Source organism: Vigna radiata, chromosome 8 (assembly GCF_000741045.1).
Source record: "Vigna radiata var. radiata cultivar VC1973A chromosome 8, Vradiata_ver6, whole genome shotgun sequence".
NCBI classification, from domain to species: Eukaryota; Viridiplantae; Streptophyta; class Magnoliopsida; order Fabales; family Fabaceae; genus Vigna; species Vigna radiata.
Genome location: NC_028358.1, coordinates 32,579,947 through 32,601,501, shown reverse-complemented (window position 1 = coordinate 32,601,501; position 21,555 = coordinate 32,579,947). Strand labels below are relative to the sequence as shown.

Here is a 21,555-nt window from a genome sequence, read left to right as displayed (position 1 = left end):
TTCCACTAAAAACGTTCGATCCACTTCCTATTTGTCATTTGACTTCCACTTTCTAGAGACTCATTCTCTCTGCTGCCTCACGAATCACGATAGACAGGAAATTAAATGCACTGCACTCTCTGTCCCCACTAATTTAGGAAATTTAATGAAACATGACATTTTCATCCATTATCTAAGAAAAATAAAAGGGTGTTACATAATACATATATAATGTGTTATCTATTTTTTATTTACGTTATTATATGATAAAATTTTCTCTCTGCGTATTAATTAAATCAAGACAACAGTAGACAAAAAGTATTATTTTAATATTTTAAAAATGACAAATAAATATAAACAATTTTTTTTTTCTAAAAACTTTAATTAAAAAGTAGTAGAGAAAATAATAAATGAGTTAGAAGTTGAAAGTTAGAAACCAATACCTATCTCCATATATTAGGAAATGAATCAACCCTTGAGTTTTACTAATCTCTTAATTTATTTGTGTTATAAAAGAAAAAACTGAAAAGAGAGCTAAACTAGAAACATCCAATATGTTCCTCCTAATGTTGAGGAGTTATGTTTATAGGCTTGTAGAAACATCCAATATGTTCCTCCTAATTAATTCACACTTTTAATGTGAATTAATTTTATCTCTAGTTTGAGATAAGACTTTCTACAAATACCATTAGTAAAATGGAAGTTCAAAAATATTTTTATGAAGAATTTGTATTTTTTTTAACTGATATAAAAACAAGCATATTTAAATATTTTCAAAAAATTAAATCAAGTTATAAAATTGTCAGAATAAAGATTATTGAAATTGGTTATCAATGCAATAATCTACCTAATATATCTCCATATACTTAAAGCATTCACATCATACCCATATAAGTTTTAATTCCTTATAAACAAATTAGAAACTTTTATGTAAAAACACTTTCTTTAATTTTACACTGTTGTTCTATTTATGTTTAGCTTGCAAATCATTTTTCAAAAATTATATATCACAAAATAGCATAGATAAATAATTATGTACATTAAGATTAAAGATACAACACAAAAATAATAAAAAAATTATATAACATAAAAAAGCTAAAAAGAATTTAAATATATTACATTCAGTTCCAATAAAATGAGAATTTATCTACTTTTATACATCCGGAACTAAAAACTAGATCAAAACTATGAATGGGTGAAAAAAATAAGTTTTTAAACTTTTAACATCTCTTTTTTGCTAATCTTTTGATTTTTTTTATTATGTTTCCACCTCGGATAATAGGTCTTGAAAAGTCAGTTTTTTCCAATTTATATTTTTTTATAAAAATAATTATAGAAAAGAACAATCACATATATTTTAAGAAAATATATAATTTCTTTATCTTCTCATAAAATAACACAAAAATACATTATACAAAAATAAATAAAGAACTATAATAAGTAAGATTAAAATTATCTATTCTTTATTGTTTCATTAAGATTATGTAGTAACTTTTTAATAACAATTATATGCTATAATTGAGTAGTTACACATATTCATAATAAATATAAACTATAAAATAAATTAATAACAAAAACTAATATACTTTTAATACCTTTTAAATATTATATTGATTTCATAAATACACATTCTCCTTGTAAATCTCACAATTAATTAATTGATATGAAAGTAAACATGTAATTAATTAAAATAAACTTTTTTAAAAAATATAACTTAGTTTGATAAAAGTATTAAAATAAAAAATTATACTTCCAATTTTTTGCTATCAAATTTATTATAAATAAATATAAAAAATTATAGTCAATTTGACTGCAATCACATCTAAGATATGTGTAATGAGAGATGATAATCACGAGGCAATGAACAAATTTGTTTGATTAAAAGTATTTTATAAACTTAGTTGATAAATATAGAATAACATAACTATACAAGTTATGATATATAAACTATAAACAAAAATATATAATTTTTAAATATTCTCTAACTTATAATTTTAGGTTTTTAAAAGAATTAAATTTTCATAATTCTTTAAGTGTTTCTTGTTTTTTATTGGGGTATGTAAATTTATTATAATTAATTAATTTAAAGAGTATGAACATTTCTTTCAAAATTTTACTTCTTTAATTTAAAATATTTTTTCATTAAGTATTTATTTTACAAACTATTTTAATTTGAAATAGCGAAGAATATTTCAAAACTAGAACCAAATTGTTGTTATAAATATTATTTTTACTGATTAAAGTAATTTATATTTGAAAATGAGTGTTCTTTTAAAACATAAACAATTTTTTATAAACTATGACATTCATTAATTACTTTCTATAACAGGTGGATGCTGCATTGAGTTGAAATGAGAAAAGAGTTTTCCTTTTATACCCTCTCTCTTCTCTCACTCCACCTGACATCACAGTGTGAACGATTCTCCAGAATTTCATTTCCCAGAAGCTCATCTTCTGTTCGAATTCTCCATTCTCATGGCTCCGAAACGACGTCCCACTAAGGTAGTTTCATCTTTCCCTTTCCTCTCATTTTTTCACCACATTAACTGAATCAGTGCTTTCGTTTTCTGTAATCGACAGAAAGGAGAGAGCCGAATGGACGCGGCTCTCGACGCCATGCATATCTATGGCTTCTCCAAACAACTCGTCCGAGCAACTGTTAAGAGCCTCCTCAAAGTAACTGAGTCCCTTTTCTTCAACCTAAATTTTTTAATTTCATTTGATTGTGATGTGAAAAATGTCTGTTTAGGTTTATGGTGGCAATGAGGGCTGGGTCTTCATCGAAGACTCCAGTTACACTCTCCTCATCGATACTCTTCTTGAAAGCCAACTCAATCCTTCACCTCCGGTAACTCTGCTTCTCTTGTTCCTTATTCTCCAAGCAACTGTGTAATTTCTATTTTTTTTTTCTTCTGTTTTTTATTTGCTGTTTTTGTTGTGTAGTAATGTGTTGCTTCTATCATATAAATCCTTCATTTATGATTTATCTGGATGTTCTTATGTTCTGCTGTGGACTTGTTCAGGGGAAATTTAACCCACATCTGACTTTTGGAAATTAAATTAATTGTTTTATTCTCTTTGTAGAAGAAAAAATGAGCATATATTAGCAGTCAGTTTTAATCTTTGACTCACTTACTTCACTCCAAAAGATGGTACAAATACCATGGGGTTTTGGATGGAAAGTTACATTTTTATTTTTGCTTTTCTAAGCTTCATTCTTTTTGTTTTTTATAATAAAACTTAATATTTAAGTTGGTGAGTAGAGGGGAGTTTTTGGTTGATTTCATGGCTGCTTGAAAGACTCTCATACCACTTATGGCAGCTGATATTTTAATCTCCAAGGACATGGCCTTTAAGTTTTTAAATCCTAAAGATTTAGCCAAATTTACTTTCCACAGAGGATTCTGAATTTTCTTACACCAGACATATATACCAACTTCTGGTGAAGGTAGTGGTCTAAAGTTTGTGATAAAAGATCATTCGTTGTCCTGGAATGATAAATTATATTTTGAGAAGTCATACATAGCTTTCAAACTTAGATATAAACAGCCTAACTCAATAGTTGATTGCAATTTTTTTTTCCATAACTCTCTAGTTTCTTGGTTGTATTGTAGATTTGGGTTGTTGTATGTTTTTTGCGATCGTGAAAGTTGCATATTGAGTGTTTGTAGATGCAGGTTATAAGATGTCAAACCACATCAAATTTGACTATGTGCTTTTATTTGGGAATGTTTTTGGTTGAAAAGATTATTTCTTATTGCTTGTAACTCATCAACTGGTGTCATAGGATGCATCAGTTGTCCTGTAACAAAGGTTGGGTGAGTTTGGTTACAATCAAATCGTGATGTTTGGACTATGACTCTTTTAAGTAGAAATAGTTGTATTCTGAATCAAGTTATAACTTTTGGCTGTGGTAAGCCTTTGATTCAACAATATCAATTATCCCCTAAAGAAGGACATGTGACTCAAGTTATAATCAAATAATGGCACTTGATTTCTACTCTCTTAAGTAAGACAAAGTTGTCTTGATTATAAACTATAGGTTTTGAAATAATGGTGATTACCTGACCCAACAACTATGTTGGATTCCTAATAGAGGGACTTCTAACGAACTAGAAAATTTGCTGACCTTGGCTGACACTTTTCTATCTGAAGGGGTTATCTAAATGAATACAGTTGGTGATGGCCAACAGGACAAGACAGATGTCAATATTGTACCATATACTCATTGCGGCCCCCATTGACCCTCAGCCATTTTGCAAATCTTAACCCATTTTGAATAATGGAATGGGGAAGTTATCTGTGCATAACATACCGCTGAAAAATGAACGTCCTTTGCTCAAAACTACTAAAAAGCAATACTGTTTGTCCTTGTCGACCCCAAGTGTCATTAATGTGAAGAATAGTCATGTATACAATGAAGTTCCTAGGAAAACTAATCATAACCCTAACTGTGCATACCCAGCCCAAATATGGTAGGCGACTCGGCCCATCAAGGGTCCATTGTTAAAATCTCGTCAGACGAGTCTTCCCAAATTCAGTTCCAATATTATATCGTGAGCAGCACTGAGCTGTTGTGTCTTCAAAGTCATATTACTTTCCGGAGTTATTGAAACCTGAGACTCTATGAAATTACTTTGTGATAGTTCTTTAGATTTTCTACCTATTATTTCTTTCACCTTTTTCCCAAGGGAAAAATTTATGCTCTGCACACACCCTTGGAAAGGCCATAGCTTGTAAGATGTTATTGTGTGTATATGTATTTAAATGATAAGTGTTGCCATTGAAGTTCTCTGTGTATTAAATGTTGTATTTTTTGTTAAACGTTCTAAGTTTTTATATGGTCACTAATGATTTTAAGACACTCATCAATAGGATTATATGTTGAAAAACCTCTGTTGTTCCTTCTTTATAATCCTAATGTTACTTGTAAATTAAAACCTTTCCTTTCTTGTAAGTTCAATAGCCTCAAATAGTGGTGAATGCCTACAATTTTGAGACATTCACATAACAATAGTTTTAAAATTATTGAGATACGACATGCAAGCTTCTCTTGTAATACAATGAAAACTTTTTTAAGACTTTTTGCAAGCATGGCCTACAGTCCTATGAAAAATTCTTGGTGGATCTTTGGTCTGATGGCCTATATATTCTTATGAAGTTATCATTAACAATGTCTAGTTTTATGGTCTTGTATTGTTTGTGTTAAGGTTGCTGGTTTGATAGAGGCTAATTCAGGAGATGGTCCCAATGAGGTTACACCTGCTGGATGCTCGAACGGTGCCCTTCTAGCATGTTGTAAAGCACAAACTTCTGGTTGTCAACTTCCCATTTTCGTTATTCTTTTAATTGGCTCAGATACTAAGGTTGAAAGCATATTAAACATAATAATCTTGTATACTTGCAGAGTCTCAGCCTGCAGGAAATTTGGCTTTGCGGGAAAATCATGGACCAAAGATTCCACAGCTTAATCACAAAAGGCGTAGACCTTGCTATGGCTGGATTTCTAGTGATGAGGAGAACGAAGATCTAACAGAGCTTATACCTAAATCTCCGTTGTGAAATATTGCACATGTTAGAGAAAATGGTCAACAAGTGTCATAAGGACAGGGGCAGGGTATTACGTATGTGTTATATTAGAGAACTATACAGATCTGGTTCCTGTGTATAAGTACTGTAGAACAGACCAAAAGAGATAGGATGTTTTATTTTTATTTTTTAACAAATACATTGAGTTATAAGATAATGTTTTCGTTTTAACCAAATAGGAACTTTGATTGTACCGTCTTTGATAGCGTGAAGATTACATACAGATTAGAGCTTCGTTCTGTTAAAATGACATTTTAGACCCCTTTTTAGCTCAAAATTAATTTCTGTTCCACACTCAGAAATCTTAAAATATGGAGGAGTATGTTAATTATGTTTTAGGTATAAGAAGAAATTTTATTACATAGTTTTAGGGTTCTTTTTCTTCAAGAAATACGTGTGCAATTAAGTTTACACATTAATTTGGGGGCATACATTCTCAATAGTCTGGGGAACGACTATTATTACTATTATTAAACGTTCATTGCATTTGGAGAGTCAATATCTGAAGTATTGAAAATAACTATAGAACAATTTGGTAGCATCATAAACAGTCTGCAGCCAAACCTAAAGGATAAGCTTGTCAACTTCTTATGTTGATTTTGAAAATAATTTAGAAGCTAGACCGCTCTTTGAAAATAATTTACAAGTTAGAAGGATTTAATTAACGAGATTCAGATATGATTTCCTAACTTTTAATGAATTTTAATTAATTGTGAAAGTCATTGTCAATCTTATTAATTTTTGTAGTTAATAATTTTTTTGTTTTTTTCGTTTATTATTTTCATACATACATAAAGTAGAATTTTTGTTGCGATCTCCATCATATAACGGCACCGAGAAGGAGAAAAAAAAGAGAATCAATTGCAATAATTTTCTATGAATACTGTTGGATTGATATTTCTTCCATTTCACAGCCGAAACAATGACAAAATTATAGCTTGAAAATCGAATGATTATATGAAGGAAAAAGCATGTATAAAGGAATAAGCGGAGTTAGGAAGTTGAGAGCTCCACGTAGAGAGTTCAGGAGACACGTAGGTTCCCATGTCAACATCGAATGGACGCGTTCATATAGCGCGGTGATCGTAGCGTATCCAAGTGTGCATGTCATTTTCGTAATTTAATGGAAGTGGGAGGGCATTTGATTACCGGCCATTCCAACGCTTGTTCTACTCGCCCAAGTTTTTCCCTCCTAACACTTTTTTTCCCTTGGAGTCCCTTGACCCTCCGCACAGAAAAAACGAAGAAAAGGGGGAGAAAGTTGAAGAGAAAAGAAATCGGCGAGAAAAGGAACCGACTGCTGAACTGAAAATCAGGGAAAGAGATTTCGATTGATATTTAGAATTCCAAAGTGACTTCAATTTCTTTCTGAGCTGCTTTGATGAGTGAGAGAGTGAAGAAGGAAAAACCGACGGAGAAAAGAGAGAGGATGAAGAACATCTTCAAGAAGCTTCACATAGGTGGCAACCACGATCCTCAGCGATCCAATGACAATTCGCCACCTGTGCCGTCGCCCTCATGCGCCGCCGATCACTCTCAAAGCTCCGGCGCCACTCCTGCGAGTCCCTCCTCGGCCTCGGCCACAGCGTCTGCCTCCACCGGAGTGGCTACTCCCGCCGGCGGCTTGAGTCCGGTGGTAAATCGGCAGGACTTTTTCTCGTCGGAGGAGGAGTTTCAGGTGCAGCTAGCCCTAGCTATCAGCGCTTCCAATTCGGAGTTCCGCGACGATCCTGAGAAGGATCAGATCCACGCGGCGACGCTGTTAAGTCTAGGAGGTCTTCGAATCGATTCGGCGAGGAACAAGGACGACGCGTCGGAGGCGCTGTCGAGGCAGTACTGGGTAAGGTCTTAGTTGTTGTAATCCACTTCTTGCAGTTTTTCTCTTTCATTGTGGTCTATTGAGGCAAAGCTGTGAAGTGTAGAGGTTTATACTGAGTGGGTTTCATTCTAGATTTTTATTTATTTGTTCTTTCAGTAAATTCAGTTGTGTATCGGAACTTAGATTCGGGGCTTTATATGTGTCTAGGGCTAAGTACTCCAGTGAGGTTCGAAATGCGTTTTTGATCAGCGAGTTAAAATTTGGTATCTGCAGAAAGTAGACGGAACTTCGGTAGAATCTGATTGATAGGGCAAGCAGTGGTCAAATGATGTTGAATATTTGGGTGGTTTTTTGTGGAATTGCGATAAATCCCTAGGAATTATAAATGTGGGATGCTGTTATTTGAATCACCGGGTGTTTATTTGGGTGCTTGATGTTGAAAAAACAAGGAACTTTTGTGATTGAGTTGGTGCACTGGCAAACATTTGGTTGGACAGTTTACATTTTTACACTATGATACGATGAATTTTCTGTCATAATCAGCAGTTGATTGTTGTACAGATGTTGTGTATGTTTGACACTCTGGCTATCGTTTTGAATTGCATTAGTTTTATACGGCATAGCAATTTTAAGGAAATTGTAGAAGTATATGCTTTATATCCATTATTACACACTCACCCACTTCACCACATGGTATTGGTTAACTATGTCATTGTCGTGGAAATTTTCTTTGTATTAAGTGAACATGGTCTCTTAAATTTATTTTTATCTGTTCAGCACCAAGATAGAAATAATAAAATTATAAAATGTAGTTAAGGAACATGGAACTTGTTTCACCTCCATTGATGCTTTTTCACCTTTTCGTTTAGTGACCTTTCTTGAACTACATCTGTTTTGATTATCTTTCATTCCTATTTTGTTGATCAGGAATATAATGTGCTTGACTATGAGGAGAAAGTAGTAGATGGTTTTTATGATGTATATGGGCCCTCTAATGATTCAGTGATGCAAGGAAAGATGCCATCTCGAACGGATCTTGAAGCAAATCCGGGAGGTTCTGAGGTGGTCATTGTGAATAGAACAATTGATCCTGCACTGGAAGAACTGATACAAATTGCACAATGTATTGCATTAGACTGCCCGGTCACTAGTTTGGCACAAAGGCTTGCTGAACTTGTTACAAGTCATATGGGTGGTCCTGTAAAGGATGCTAATATTATGTTAGCAAGATGGACAGAAACAAGAGCAGAGTTAAGGACAAATCTTCACACAATTGTATTGCCTCTTGGGTCCTTAAATATTGGGCTCTCTAGACATCGTGCTTTGCTTTTCAAGGTTAGTATTATGTCTTTTATTGGTAATTAAAATTCTTGTTAGCCGTAATGTAATTGTTGGTAATTAATGCAGTCATAACCTGCTCAAAAAATCAGACACAACTACATTAAAAGAAAAAGAAGTGTAACGTGATATCTGCTATAACTATCAAATGATTATATCACTCGATAACATTCTTGAAATGAAAACATTAATAAATTAATAGATGTACTTCGAATAGTTTTCTTTAAAATTACTCATGCTGATAAAAATATCCCCTACTAATCTAGCCTGAGCTTGCATTAAGAAATATATTTGCTCTATGTATGCTTAGCTGAAAGAAATGAGAAATCGTGCTCCATTTATCAAGATTGAGTCATTAAACTTATGGCCGACTTTGCTCATCAATAGGACTAAAGCTTCTTTAGGTTTTTAACCTTGGCTTAGTTGTGATGTAGTTGCAAAGCTAGTTTTAAATACGAGATTTGAGAACATATCTTCCAGTTAAATTTCAGTAATTTTTGTGTGCATTTTAGGGGATCATATTATAGTTCTTTATGAATTTTATCAAGATTTGCAGAACTTTTCTTGACCTATTGCCTGTGTAATAATGTACTTGTTTTTTTTTTCTGCATTCAGGTATTAGCTGACAACATTAACATGCCTTGTAGACTGGTAAAAGGGAGTCATTACACTGGTGTGGAGGATGATGCTGTCAACATTATAAAGTTGGACGAAAGGTTAAGGATCTTTGTATTTCATGTATATGTTAGCTTACTAATTTGTGCGTTCATTTGCTTCTCATATGCATGCCTGTGTACTATTGGCACTGGTTGATGCAATCATTAGATGTCTATAAGTTTACCCAGAAAGTTTATGTGGTTCTTCAGCTTCTGTGGTACTGATATCTCCTTCTCTGCTTTCAGGGAGTTTTTGGTTGATCTCATGGCTGCTCCAGGGATACTTATCCCACTTATGCCAGCTGATATTTTGAGCACCAAGGATAGTGCCTTTAACAAGGCTTTTAATCCCAAGATTTTACCCAATTTACCTTCCTCCAAGGATACTGAATTTTCTTACTCAAGACCTATTCAACCATCTCATGGTGAAGGTAGTAGTCAAAATTCTGTGATAAAAGATCATTCACTGCCTTGGAATGGAAAATCATATTTTGAGAAATCAGAGCCTTCAAACATAGGTTTGAGAAGAGACACTGGCGTTGGTCCTTCTAAAATTTCTAATAGAGGGTCCCCTAATCAACTGGAGAATTTGCCTGCGTTGTCTGGTACTTCTCTGTACAAAGGGACCCTCGGAATGAATACAATCGGTGATGGGACGAGACTTAATGTCAATGTTGTACCATATACTCAAAACAGCTCCAATGACTCTCGAAACCTTTTTGCAGATCTTAACCCATTCCAAATAAAAGGAATGGGGAAGGCCTCTGGGCTTAACAAACCCGTAGAAATTAAACCTCCTGAGATTAAAAATACTAAAAATAATACTGTTTCTGGTCGGCCCCCAGTGCTACTGACAAAGAAGAACCGTCATGCCTATAATGAAGACCCCAGGAAAACTAATTATAACCCTAATGAGTACAAACCTCCCTTGTTTGTTTCCAATGGTTCTGCTACATCTGAAAATGTTGACCTTAGTTCTAAACCATTATATAATTCAAATTTAAATAATGATGTAAATGTTCAAACTTTGGCACATGGTACTGGTTCAGTTTCATCATCTGTACCTGAACCGAGCCAGATTGAGGATCACAATGCTGATTTTAACCTGGGGGGTCTGGAAAATTCTCAAAACTTCATGGTAGAGGCAGTTCGAGAACCTGATAATGCTGAAATAAGACATCATGACCGGAGGAAGCATACTTATGACAGATTCATGGGAAACAATTTCAAACTAAAGGAACCAGAGAGTCCTAGCTCATCAATTGATTCCATCACAAACAGGGTGGATCAAATATTGGATGATGTAGACGTTGGTGAATGTGAGATTCCATGGGAGGATCTCTTTCTTGGTGAAAGAATTGGTATAGGTAATGTACATGATTTGCATTCATTTTCTTCTTGAAACGTCAATAATATTTACTGAAAATAGGACATTGCTCTGAATTACTATTTAATTTAGTGAGACTCCCAATTGATGCAAATCAATCACTAATCTAGCATTAATCTTCACTCTATTTTTAAATTGATTATTTTATTTTTATTTCTATTTGTGCAAGCATGGTTATGTCAGGCTTTATTAATTCTTCAATATTTTATATTGGGGAGGCTGGTAGTGTGCTTTAAGTTTGCACTTGTTTCTGAATTTTTTTTAATATATATGTTCATACTTTCTTTCTAATAGGTTCATATGGTGAGGTATACCATGCCGACATGAATGGCACGGTGAGTTCTTTAATTCCTTTTCATATTTGCTGAGAATATTATTGTTATAGATTGAATTGGAAAAATCTTATATTTTCATGTTCTTAATTATGGTTATTCTGTACTTCTATCAGCATGATTCAAATGTGAAAGTGATCTCGCTAATGATAATATAGAGATGATACCTGTCAGATCATTTAGATAACATTCTTCAAAAATGGATAGATGTTAATGTCTGTAGTTGTCTATATGCCAAGTAACTCGTCATTCTAGTGAAGTGAGATGGATGCTTAATACTACAGTAAATGAGTTAAAAAATGAAAACAGAATTATTGCTGAGTTGGGATTGTGTTTTTATATAATGTGTCTTCATTTTAGTGTCATCATCAACAGCAATTTAATAATGATTGCATTGCTGACTGTGATTGCATGATTTGTAAATGGTTCAATTTAACTTGTGCTAAAACGAAAGCACAAGATCAATACCCAAGAATTTGTGAGTTTGGGGAGTTTATATACTAGACCCATGTTCAATTGCCAAAACATCTGAAGGAAAGAAAAGGAAAAAGATGATGAGATCTCTTTTAGGATACTGAAGTCTCAAAATCATAACTCCCAGTTTCTTAATTTCAGAACTTTTAACCAAAACATAAGGATTTGTAATCTCTGATTTTCTGAATGATGATCTGCTGTTGAAATATCAGGAGGTTGCTGTAAAGAAATTTTTGGATCAGGATTTTTCAGGCGCTGCATTGTCAGAATTCAAAAGAGAAGTAAGTACTAATTTTGTTTTCTGTTTTGCTTATTATTATTTTTATTATTATTATTATCATTCTTCTTCTTCTTCTTATTATTATTATTATTATTTGTATGAGAGAAATGAAAGAGATAGTGTACACCTGTCAATTTAAAGAAAATAATTTTGTTACTTTCAATTTAAAACTACATAGAATATTTGAGCAAAAATACCAATAGGGAAAAAGAACAAGTTAACTTGGTAGGCAGTGGTTTCATGGGAAGGATCTACTTTCAATACCTTTTTAAAGGCCAATATTAATCTGTTTTCCATCCTTTTTGCTGCAAGGTACGGATAATGCGTAGGTTACGTCATCCAAATATTGTTCTTTTTATGGGTGCTGTTACTCGTCCTCCTAATCTTTCAATCATTTCGGAGTATTTACCAAGGTATATAGCTTTTTTCTATTATGACATATTTTTACAAAATAATTACTTGTTGACCATGTTATTTGTCCTTGGAATCCTTAGCTGTTTCTCATGTTACTCTTACCATATTTACATGTCTCACCATTGTTACTGATATCCATTTTGCAGAGGAAGCTTGTACCGATTACTTCATCGCCCTAATTGTCAGATCGATGAGAAACGAAGAATAAAAATGGCTTTGGACGTGGTATGAAATAATTACACTTCTTCCTTTTCAACCATCATTTATACCAATAAACTTTCACAATTTGAACTCTCCAAATTTACAGGCTAGGGGCATGAATTGCTTACACACCAGCACACCTATAATTGTTCACCGAGATCTAAAGTCTCCGAATCTTTTGGTTGATAAGAACTGGAATGTTAAGGTATATGATTGACAACTCATACTGTCCCTTTGCCTTGTTTGTCATTGTTTTTCATTTGTATAGGCTCCTGAATTCTTTTTCTGCTATATTAAATGTATATGTTCATTAGTTTAGTGAAGTCAGCTAGATTGATTTAAAAAACATGGTGTTTGAGTATAGTGATTTGATTATTTGTGCAACCTGCATGCTTTTTGGGTTTCATTTCTGATCACGTTACATAGAAAGCTTTCTATTTTCATGATATTTTGTAAGCCCAGTCTTGGTATATTATACGAAGGGTAATGTAAACACATGCTACCATATGCAATGTGTTGTTTCTGCCATCTATCAATTTCTGAGAGAGATGCACATATGGAAGTTCACATCCACCTAAATGATCAATTTTGTCATGATAAACTTGTGTATATAAGGTTAGTTAGTTATATATAGGAGGTACCATATATAGAAAATATAATAATAATAACGACAACAACTTGATGATGATGTCTTGTTGAAATTATGTAGTCATACGAATGAAAAACACATTTTTGGGTTACTACAGTTGTGAAATTTACTAGTCTTAGCCAACTCAAACTGAAATTTGGATTTTGAATCAACCCAACCAGATACAGAAAACAAAACCAGATCAGTTTTGTAGTTGGGTTGCTTGAGTTTGGTCTGGCTTGCTTGTTTTTGAACAGTTGTAATCGTATGGCAAATGTGTGTTTACAATGCGAAGGATAATTTTGTGGGTATTATTTTCTTTCGAGTATATATTTCTTGAATTATGTATACGTGAATTGCTGAGTTATTGTGTATTTTATATGATCTTATTGGCTATATTAGTTTTAAGTAAGCCGTTCTTTCTACAGGTATGCGATTTTGGGTTGTCAAGGTTGAAGCACAACACTTTTTTGTCATCCAAGTCAACTGCTGGAACGGTGAGAATTTGGGAAAATCTGTATAGGTCCTTTCTTAGGCACATGCAGCATGTCTTATCTGCCTTTTACATTTCACTGACATTATTTTTTCAATATATTAGCCGGAGTGGATGGCTCCTGAAGTTCTCCGCAATGAACCCTCAAATGAAAAGTGAGTTGTTATTTATTTGAGATGAAGGTCTTTCTTATTCTTGATTGTCATTGTCATTTCATATCGTATCTGTGTAATCAATGCTTGTCCTTAACTGCTTCACTCTACTGGGTCTGAGAGTCTCTAAAAATGGGAACAACAGGATTGAGCTAATCACAGCATCGGACCTGGTTCTATTAAAAGAATACTGTTAGCAATTTTAACACACTAGTAAAACAGAGTCTGCTGGTGGATGTATTCCTAGGTCAGTTGGGATTGGATTTGGGAGGAAATCAAGTCCAAACCAATCAATTTTCATTAGCTCAGATTTAAAAAATAAAAAAGTAAAAATTCAAACTAAGTCGGTGAAGAATGAATTGGTGCGTTTAGATCAACTGGATCCAATGATATCCAGATATACAATATTCTATTTGAGAAATAGGAAAAATACATAATTTTAGTAAAAAAATTGTACATAATTCTATGATTAAAAGTGATAAGCAACAAAATAGTGGCAAAAATTATAAAAAAGAATTATATAATTGTTCCTACCACATCTAATAATTCCACATCTTTTAAGAGTCAAAACTTAAGGCAATTTAAATACTCTTTTCACTCTCCCAAGACGCCTTTTAAGGATAAAACCGTGATGGAGCACAAACACCAAAGTGGACAATACCTCGGATGGGATGATTGATCCTAACAATGTCACTTGGTGAACTTGGAATCTAAACATTGATTCTCACCGTCGAACAGATAATGAGATTCTAACACGAACCATTGGTTTCCTTAAGTCCCCTATTGAGACTGGGGTTTATTTTCCTATCACATCTTCACCTTCTAAGATGCCTTGTAAGGATAAAACCATGTCGAAACACAAATTCCAAAGTAGATAATACCTCAGATGAGGGGTGATTGACCTTAACAATGTGGTGAACTTGAGATTGAAACAACAATTATATATGAAATTTCATATATAGTAATATTAATAAGAAACATGCATTTGTTTTGTTTCAGGTTTATTGGATTTGTAAATCATAAATCCAATACCTAAACTAATGAACATAATATTTGATTGGTTTGGTTCCAATTGAATTTGAGTTATTAACCACTTTAATTGGTTTGGTTTGGATTATCGGGTTGATCCAAACCGCCCTGTCTGCTAGGCACTCTTTACATATTTGCGCTTGATGAAAAACATTATTCTTAACCCTTATTTCGTTGTTGTGTTCAATTACTGAATTGTTTTCTCCATTCATAAAAATCGTATTTTTACTTTTATGTGTAACTAAAAAACTTAGCGCCTGGTAGACATGGCTAAGAAGCGAAAGTCTGGAAATTTATGATCTTTATTTAACATTTTGAACATGTATTTAGATTAAAATATTTGCATGTTTCTTTTCTTGCTGTCTATTGATGCATCTCTATTAATCATCATACCAAATACAGATGCGATGTATATAGTTTTGGAGTCATCCTGTGGGAACTTGCTACACTAAGGTTGCCGTGGACTGGAATGAATCCTATGCAAGTTGTTGGTGCCGTTGGTTTTCAAAATCGTAGACTTGAAATTCCTAAGGAAGTCGATCCTATAGTTGCAAGAATAATATGGGAGTGTTGGCAACAGTAAGCATGTTCAGCTTTAAATTTGATTTATTCCTTTTCTTTTCCTTCCACACAGCATTAAATGATTTCAGGAAATTTTGCAATTAAACTTATTTTCCCTCACCCTGTGTCAGGGATCCAAATTTGCGGCCCTCGTTTGCACAACTCACAGTGGCTCTAAAGCCACTGCAGCGTCTGGTTATCCCATCGTATCAAGACCAGGTACCTCCACTCGTGCCGCAGGAGATTTCTGTAAATTCCACCCCATGAAAAGTCTCGCCTCAAGTGTGAATAAGTAGGCATTCTGCATATTTATGTGCGTGTAAAGGTAACAAGAATACAATAAAAAAGAAAAAAAAAAATCGAAACTTGTAACGGCAAATGTTTGTGTTGAGGGAAATATCAACTGCAGCCAAACAACTGCAGAGAGCCATTTTGTATTTGTTGTGATAGCTTGTCCGAGGAACTAAAACTCGGTAATATGTAAATTACTGTACTTCCCAAGCAGAAATTTCTATACTATGCAAAAGGTACGTTTTCATCGGGAGTGTCTACAACCATGCTCAAGGTTTAACGTCCTATACCATATACATTGATCTTGTTAATGAAACTCTTATTCTGCTATGTCTCTCTTGATAAGTAATCCATATCGGACACTGTTCAATTTTGCAATTTTTAAAATTAAGTACGGCTACTTTATAATGGTATTTTTTTAATGAGTATGTTAATGAATCACAATGAAAGGAATAAAAGTATGTCATATTGAAAATAAGCTAAAAAGATATATTTTTTAAAATTTAGGACTACAGTTGTAAAAATTATTGAAATAAAGAACAATCAATTTAAAGGTAATTTTGTGTGTATGTATATAAATTCATTCTTCATAAGCTTTTTGTGTATTTTTCTTTCATACGTATGTAGCTAATAAAATATGTAAAAATACAGTATTTTGAAAGTAATTGTTGTATCCGTACTCATAATGAACGTTTGTACAATACAGTTTTCTCCTAAATATGTTTTTATTCTTTCAAATTTGGAATACATTTATTGATGGTTCTCTAAATTTAAAATTGTTTTTTAATTTCCGTAATTTGAAAAAAGAAATCTCTTCGTTGCTTAAATGTTAGAGTAAATATATTTTTTAAAAGAAAAATGTGTATACATATAATAGAGGTTTTAATGATAAAAATACAGAACTAAAATGATTGCCTTGCAAGCAAAGTATTGTATGTAGACTTACAAACTTTTTTTTTTAAAAAAAAGAGTTATAAGACAAATTATTTTTTATATTTAGAAGACTAAAATAAAATTATTTAATTTACTCTCTAAATATTATTATTTTAAAATGAAAATTATATGGAAATATTGATTAAAAATATAATAAGCATCTAATTTAACCGAATTTTTAAAATCAATCATGACGTATCAATCAACTGATTTTTCATAATTTTTAAAATTATATAAAAGTAATTTCAATTATCTGTTTTGAATAATTTTCAAAACAAGTTTTTCATAACAACTTTTAAAATTGAACTTTCAGATTAAGATTTTTGAAGAAAAAAAAAAACAGAACATACTTAAACTTTTCAGCAAATATATTACATTTTAGAACAGGCTTTCATATCAGAACTTCTGAAACAAACTCTTCACATTGTGTAACGAGTTCTCCTAAATAAATATATATGACAACTGCTGGAATTTTTCTGGAATGAACCTTTCTTCAGAGTGATCTCTCATCTTTTTCAATATTCAACTGTGAAAAATAAATTTAGTTTTAAAATTTAGTTATTATTTAAATTTAAAAAATTATAAATATTTATACTCTGTTAAATTTTACTTTATATTTAAAAAACATTAATAAAATAAAAGAATACATTTTTTTCATTATTTTTCTCATATGTTCAAAAAGAAACCCTAAAAAATCCCAAATTACGTGCAATTGCTGTGCTGCAATGATATCAGCAGCAACAAAAGGAGTGGATGCAGTTAGTAACAAAGGATATAAAAGAAAAAACACTCTGCTTACTTTCTTCCCATATCTACATTTAAAAGGTCATGATGTCAAACTTGAGTGAGTTAGTCTTAACAAATAGTTACAGAATCACGTATGCAGAGGTCCAATACGACCCAACAAGCTTGAAAACAGAGAAAGATCATGTTAATGAAGTAATTAACAGATCCCAACCCAGAAAACACCAACCAAACACACCTATTAGTATACCACTCGCTACTATTTGTTATACACAAAATGTTATAAACATGCAATCCCTTCAAAAAATCTGCAACCTTTATATCAGATCAGACATCCTTCTTCTGTGACGACCCACCGAAACTCTCAAGCTTCGAGGGGTTGTCACTTTTGATTCCAAATCATTGCATTTAGGCCTTTCTGTGAGAACAGGCTCTGGAATTGGAACACTATCTGCTTCACCATGCCCAGATTTTCCATTTGAATTTCGCAGCAATGCTTTGATGCGGATATCTGAATAACTCAACGATTGGGAATACGAAAAATGGATGGAGCTTCTCGACACCATTGTTGATCTATAGCTTTTCAATTTCACAGTGCCAATGTCTCGCTCTGCAGCACTTTGCCTTTGGCGACTTGCCACTGTTGAAGTCATGAATCGAGGCATTGAGTTGGAGAAGTTTCTTTTGATGGGCTTCTTAGATGCTTTGGGAGTTTCAATCACCTCTTTCACATCATCTTTGGGACTAATTGAGGCTTTCATGTCATCACTTTCCACAAGACTATCTCTTATTGATAAGAGCTTTTTACTATCATTTAACTTCAACTCAATCTTCTCTGTTTCTTCCCTTAAATTCTGGCGTTGTTTTTCAGCTTCCTTTATGTCTTCCTCTAGCTCCATAATCTTCTTCTCCCTTTGCTTCTTCACTTCCTACAGTGTATGCATGCAGTCAGCAATCTTAAAACAGTGTCTACTGAGGAACTTGCTTAAGAAAAAATTAAGAAAATTACCACGGACACTTCTTTGTTGGACTCTATTGCTCTCGCTCTCTTTGCAAAGTTCAAGGAGCAAATTGTCTCACAGACATCTTCTTCAGATGGGCTTATATGCACGAGCATCAAAACCTTTGAGCCATACCCTTGAGTATGTGGTTACAAAGATCAGACCTTTTATATTTTAGATATAAAACAGCACATGCTAAGACAACGTAAATATTTAAACTTGTATGAATTTATAATTTTGTACAAGGTGCACAAAAGTTGGTGGTGTACAATTTAGTTTAGAAATCAAGAAATAGTATCATACCAAGAGAATCTTTGAGTAATTGAGTCAGCTTGCTATTCCTGCAAGTAAAGTAGCATGAATCACTAACCACTTGTACTTTGACTGTCGAGAAAGAAACAAAAATAGTATAAAAAAACTAGCCGCAGTAAAAAAGGACTCATCTCTGTAGCTATATTGATTTTTAAGGCACACAAAGGATGTAGAAGCTGGAACATAATTGGCAATGACAGAATCAAAATCTGCATTGTATTTACCTGTAAGGCACATGGCCCCTCTTCCTTTTCAAAGCTGCAACAACATCAGCTAAAGCTGAAAGAGAAAGATTAATGGCTCTGCCCTCATCCAGTGTCAGTCCTTTGGCTCCAGTTTTAAGCAACCGTTCGCTGCCTCCAAGATCAACCATCCACAGTTTGCTTACTTCACTTTTAGCTTCCAAAGCATCCCCACGTCGAAATATGCTTATCCTCGTTAAGCTAGATATATGAAGCTAAACAGATAAAGTAACCATCAAGCTGAGAAAACCATTAAAATACTTTGAAGTATCTAACTAGACCTATGACCCACCAGTGTGACCTGCTTGATGCTTCATTCACATTAGTCCACGAGGTGGATCTGAACCTTCTGCCCTTGTTGTACCACCATTTTGCTTTAGCATAATCACTTATTTGAACTTCCGAGAGACCCTCAATTTCAATCAACCCCTTTGGATCGGTTTGGATGTTGAGATTGCTATACAAAGGGGTCAGTTAGCCAGAGTTTCATACGTACTATTCCATGGAATTCAATCATTGAAAAAGGAACAAGAATATGTTACCACTTCGTCATAGGTTGTTCGTGTGGTCTACCAGACGGTTTTGGAGCTAGCAAATCCCTGAGATTGCCCATATAAACTTCTAACATGCTCATCGAAAAGGTGAAAGCAGATGAGCTATCCAAAGAGGCTTGATGAAAGAGCTCTTCAAGAGCACGCGGAATGATCCCAGGTTGCTCGTTTGTACCATCCTAAAAACAACTATTGCATGTCAATGCTGCCCCATATACTAGGTAACAGAAGTGTTTAGCACAAGCACACAAATAATAGCAACACAACGTTGAATTGACTAACCATGGTGAATGTCTTGCCTGTGCCTGTTTGACCGTAAGCAAACACACATACATTGTGCCCGTCCATTGCAGATCTCAGAATTGGCTCAACCTCAACAAAAACACTTTCTGCAGAGTTCAAACAAGCGCACAATACCCCCTCTTTAGTACAACTTGGAACTACAATAAGATAATCAAAATTTGCAAGCATACCGACAGTTAATACTAGCCTTGGCTTGTTTCTTGAGTAAAAACTTTATCAAACTCAAAATCTTTCTTTGTTCCTCCCCACTTAACCCGAATTTTTTCTGGTCCAGCTGATACCGGTTCAGAAATTCTTCTCTTCTCCGTTACCAGATTTGGTCGAATTCTACAAAATACTCGAATGCTCCCTGGATAGCAAAACACAATTCTTCAACACTTTATAAACAGTTAACAATAACCTTATTCAGTCAATATATAATTAGTATATCAGTACCTTTGATGTCCAATATCTTGCTCAGTGCTTCTCTACGCTTTTTATCCAATTTCTTCTGCTTGACCCTCAACTCCTCTATTTCTCCTACACAAGCAATTCAGCCCGACCCAGAAAAATGAATCAGCAACTTTATTTCACAGATTTAAATCCGTAAGCCACAATACAATGAAACAGAGACACGGGTGTGACTTCAATTATTCATACTTTCTAAATTGGATATAAAGTGCTCAAGCTCGTTCTTTTGGTGTTCTGGCACGACACCCACATCAGTGTAAACGGTGGAAACAGGTGGGGACCCATCAACTGAATCTGAATCTGGGTTCAAATCCAACGAGGGTGACTTTGAAACCTCACTTGCATTTTCCAAAGCAAACAGAACTTGCTCTTCGCTGTTGGGAACAGGCATTATCACTACCCAAGAACATGAAATGAAACACAGCCCCTAAAATAAAAGACCTTATTATATAAGACACGATTATGAAAGTTACAGAAGCTATCACTGCAACCTAGTACTACCCAAAGATCTGTTCTTTCCCTTTTTTTCCGGTTCCTATCAGCTAAAGGTCAATCTAACTGACTCATGAGAAACAACGATCAACGAAAGGAAGCTTCTAGACGCCCACTATAGGTTGAACTTGAACCCCTTAACCTCGAGACACGCAATGGAGCAAGCGAAACACGCGTTATAATGAAACTGTAATATAGAAGAAACATTTCCCATGATTCATGTAAAGTAAACCATATACCCAAAAAGAAAAAAAGTAAACATAAAAGGAGAAAACTGTTTGAAGAAGTAGTAGGATCAAAATGGCACGGATTTTCAACTCACACACAACGAAGTAAAAGGTGTAGAGAGGAAGTTGGTTATTTTCAATGATTGAACACTGGAGGATCCTGATTACTGATTGGGAGTGAAAAAAGGAGTTTGTTTGTAATACTACAATAATAAGAAAAACAAGTAATAATAATAATGATGATGATGATGATAACAACAAGAACAGCGTCGGAGTAAGAATCTTTTTTGTTGGTCGAGATGAGATCTTGAAGTGTAATAAAGGTTGAGTTTTGATGGGAGCGTGAGGAGCGGAGTGGCAGAGTTGAAATTAAAGCGAAAAGGATGTTCCTTTTGCTAACGAAACTCACTACTCAGTGTCAGTGCTTTTGAGTTAAACTTTGACCAGAAGCAAGCAATGGAGAACGTGGTTGGTTCATCCTTTCTGGCATTCAAAAAATTTATTGAAGAGAGATATTTTTATACTCTATTTATTGCATTGTATAATAATTACGTATATTTGCTCCTTATATAAAGAAATAAAAAAATATAACTGTATTTACTTGGTAACATTTTAATTTCTACATGAAGAAAATAAATAAATGAGATTCAGATACTGCTACATCTTATGATATGTCA

General features: G+C 33.6%; 3 protein-coding genes across 5 annotated transcripts; 2 read left to right on the top strand and 1 right to left on the bottom strand.

Moving 5' to 3' along the window:
• The first annotated feature begins 2,321 nt into the window (after nt 1-2,321).
• On the top strand, nt 2,322-5,750 carry LOC106771596. Of its 2 annotated transcripts, none has more exons than XM_014657593.2 (5): nt 2,322-2,481; nt 2,560-2,637; nt 2,729-2,827; nt 5,190-5,295; nt 5,387-5,750. In XM_014657593.2, the coding sequence occupies exons 1-5, from the start codon at nt 2,455-2,457 to the stop codon at nt 5,539-5,541; spliced, it is 465 nt and encodes a 154-aa protein (XP_014513079.1). In that variant the 5' UTR covers nt 2,322-2,454; the 3' UTR covers nt 5,542-5,750. The 2 variants fall into 2 exon arrangements, with proteins under 2 accessions (XP_014513079.1, XP_014513078.1); XM_014657592.2 differs by having other exon boundaries at nt 2,323-2,481; nt 2,560-2,655.
• Nucleotides 5,751-6,696: 946 nt separating this feature from the next.
• On the top strand, nt 6,697-15,872 carry LOC106772112 (serine/threonine-protein kinase EDR1). Its single transcript, XM_014658289.2, has 13 exons — nt 6,697-7,408; nt 8,315-8,722; nt 9,341-9,441; nt 9,628-10,748; nt 11,063-11,103; nt 11,787-11,855; nt 12,167-12,267; nt 12,415-12,493; nt 12,576-12,674; nt 13,526-13,594; nt 13,696-13,745; nt 15,174-15,350; nt 15,464-15,872. Exons 1-13 carry the CDS (start codon nt 6,950-6,952, stop codon nt 15,597-15,599), a joined length of 2,910 nt encoding a protein of 969 aa, XP_014513775.1. The 5' UTR covers nt 6,697-6,949; the 3' UTR covers nt 15,600-15,872.
• A 1,459-nt stretch (nt 15,873-17,331) lies between these two features.
• LOC106772805 (kinesin-like protein KIN-14U) lies at nt 17,332-21,314 on the bottom strand. Of its 2 annotated transcripts, XM_014659398.2 has the most exons (10): nt 20,349-21,314; nt 20,145-20,228; nt 19,897-20,058; nt 19,689-19,795; nt 19,398-19,585; nt 19,148-19,312; nt 18,838-19,056; nt 18,605-18,642; nt 18,310-18,437; nt 17,332-18,229 (listed from the first exon to the last, which is right to left on the bottom strand). In XM_014659398.2, the coding sequence occupies exons 1-10, from the start codon at nt 20,548-20,550 to the stop codon at nt 17,618-17,620; spliced, it is 1,905 nt and encodes a 634-aa protein (XP_014514884.1). In that variant the 5' UTR covers nt 20,551-21,314; the 3' UTR covers nt 17,332-17,617. The 2 variants fall into 2 exon arrangements, with proteins under 2 accessions (XP_014514884.1, XP_022640932.1); XM_022785211.1 differs by lacking the exons at nt 20,145-20,228; nt 20,349-21,314 and having other exon boundaries at nt 19,884-20,004.
• Between the last annotated feature and the right edge of the window lie 241 nt (nt 21,315-21,555).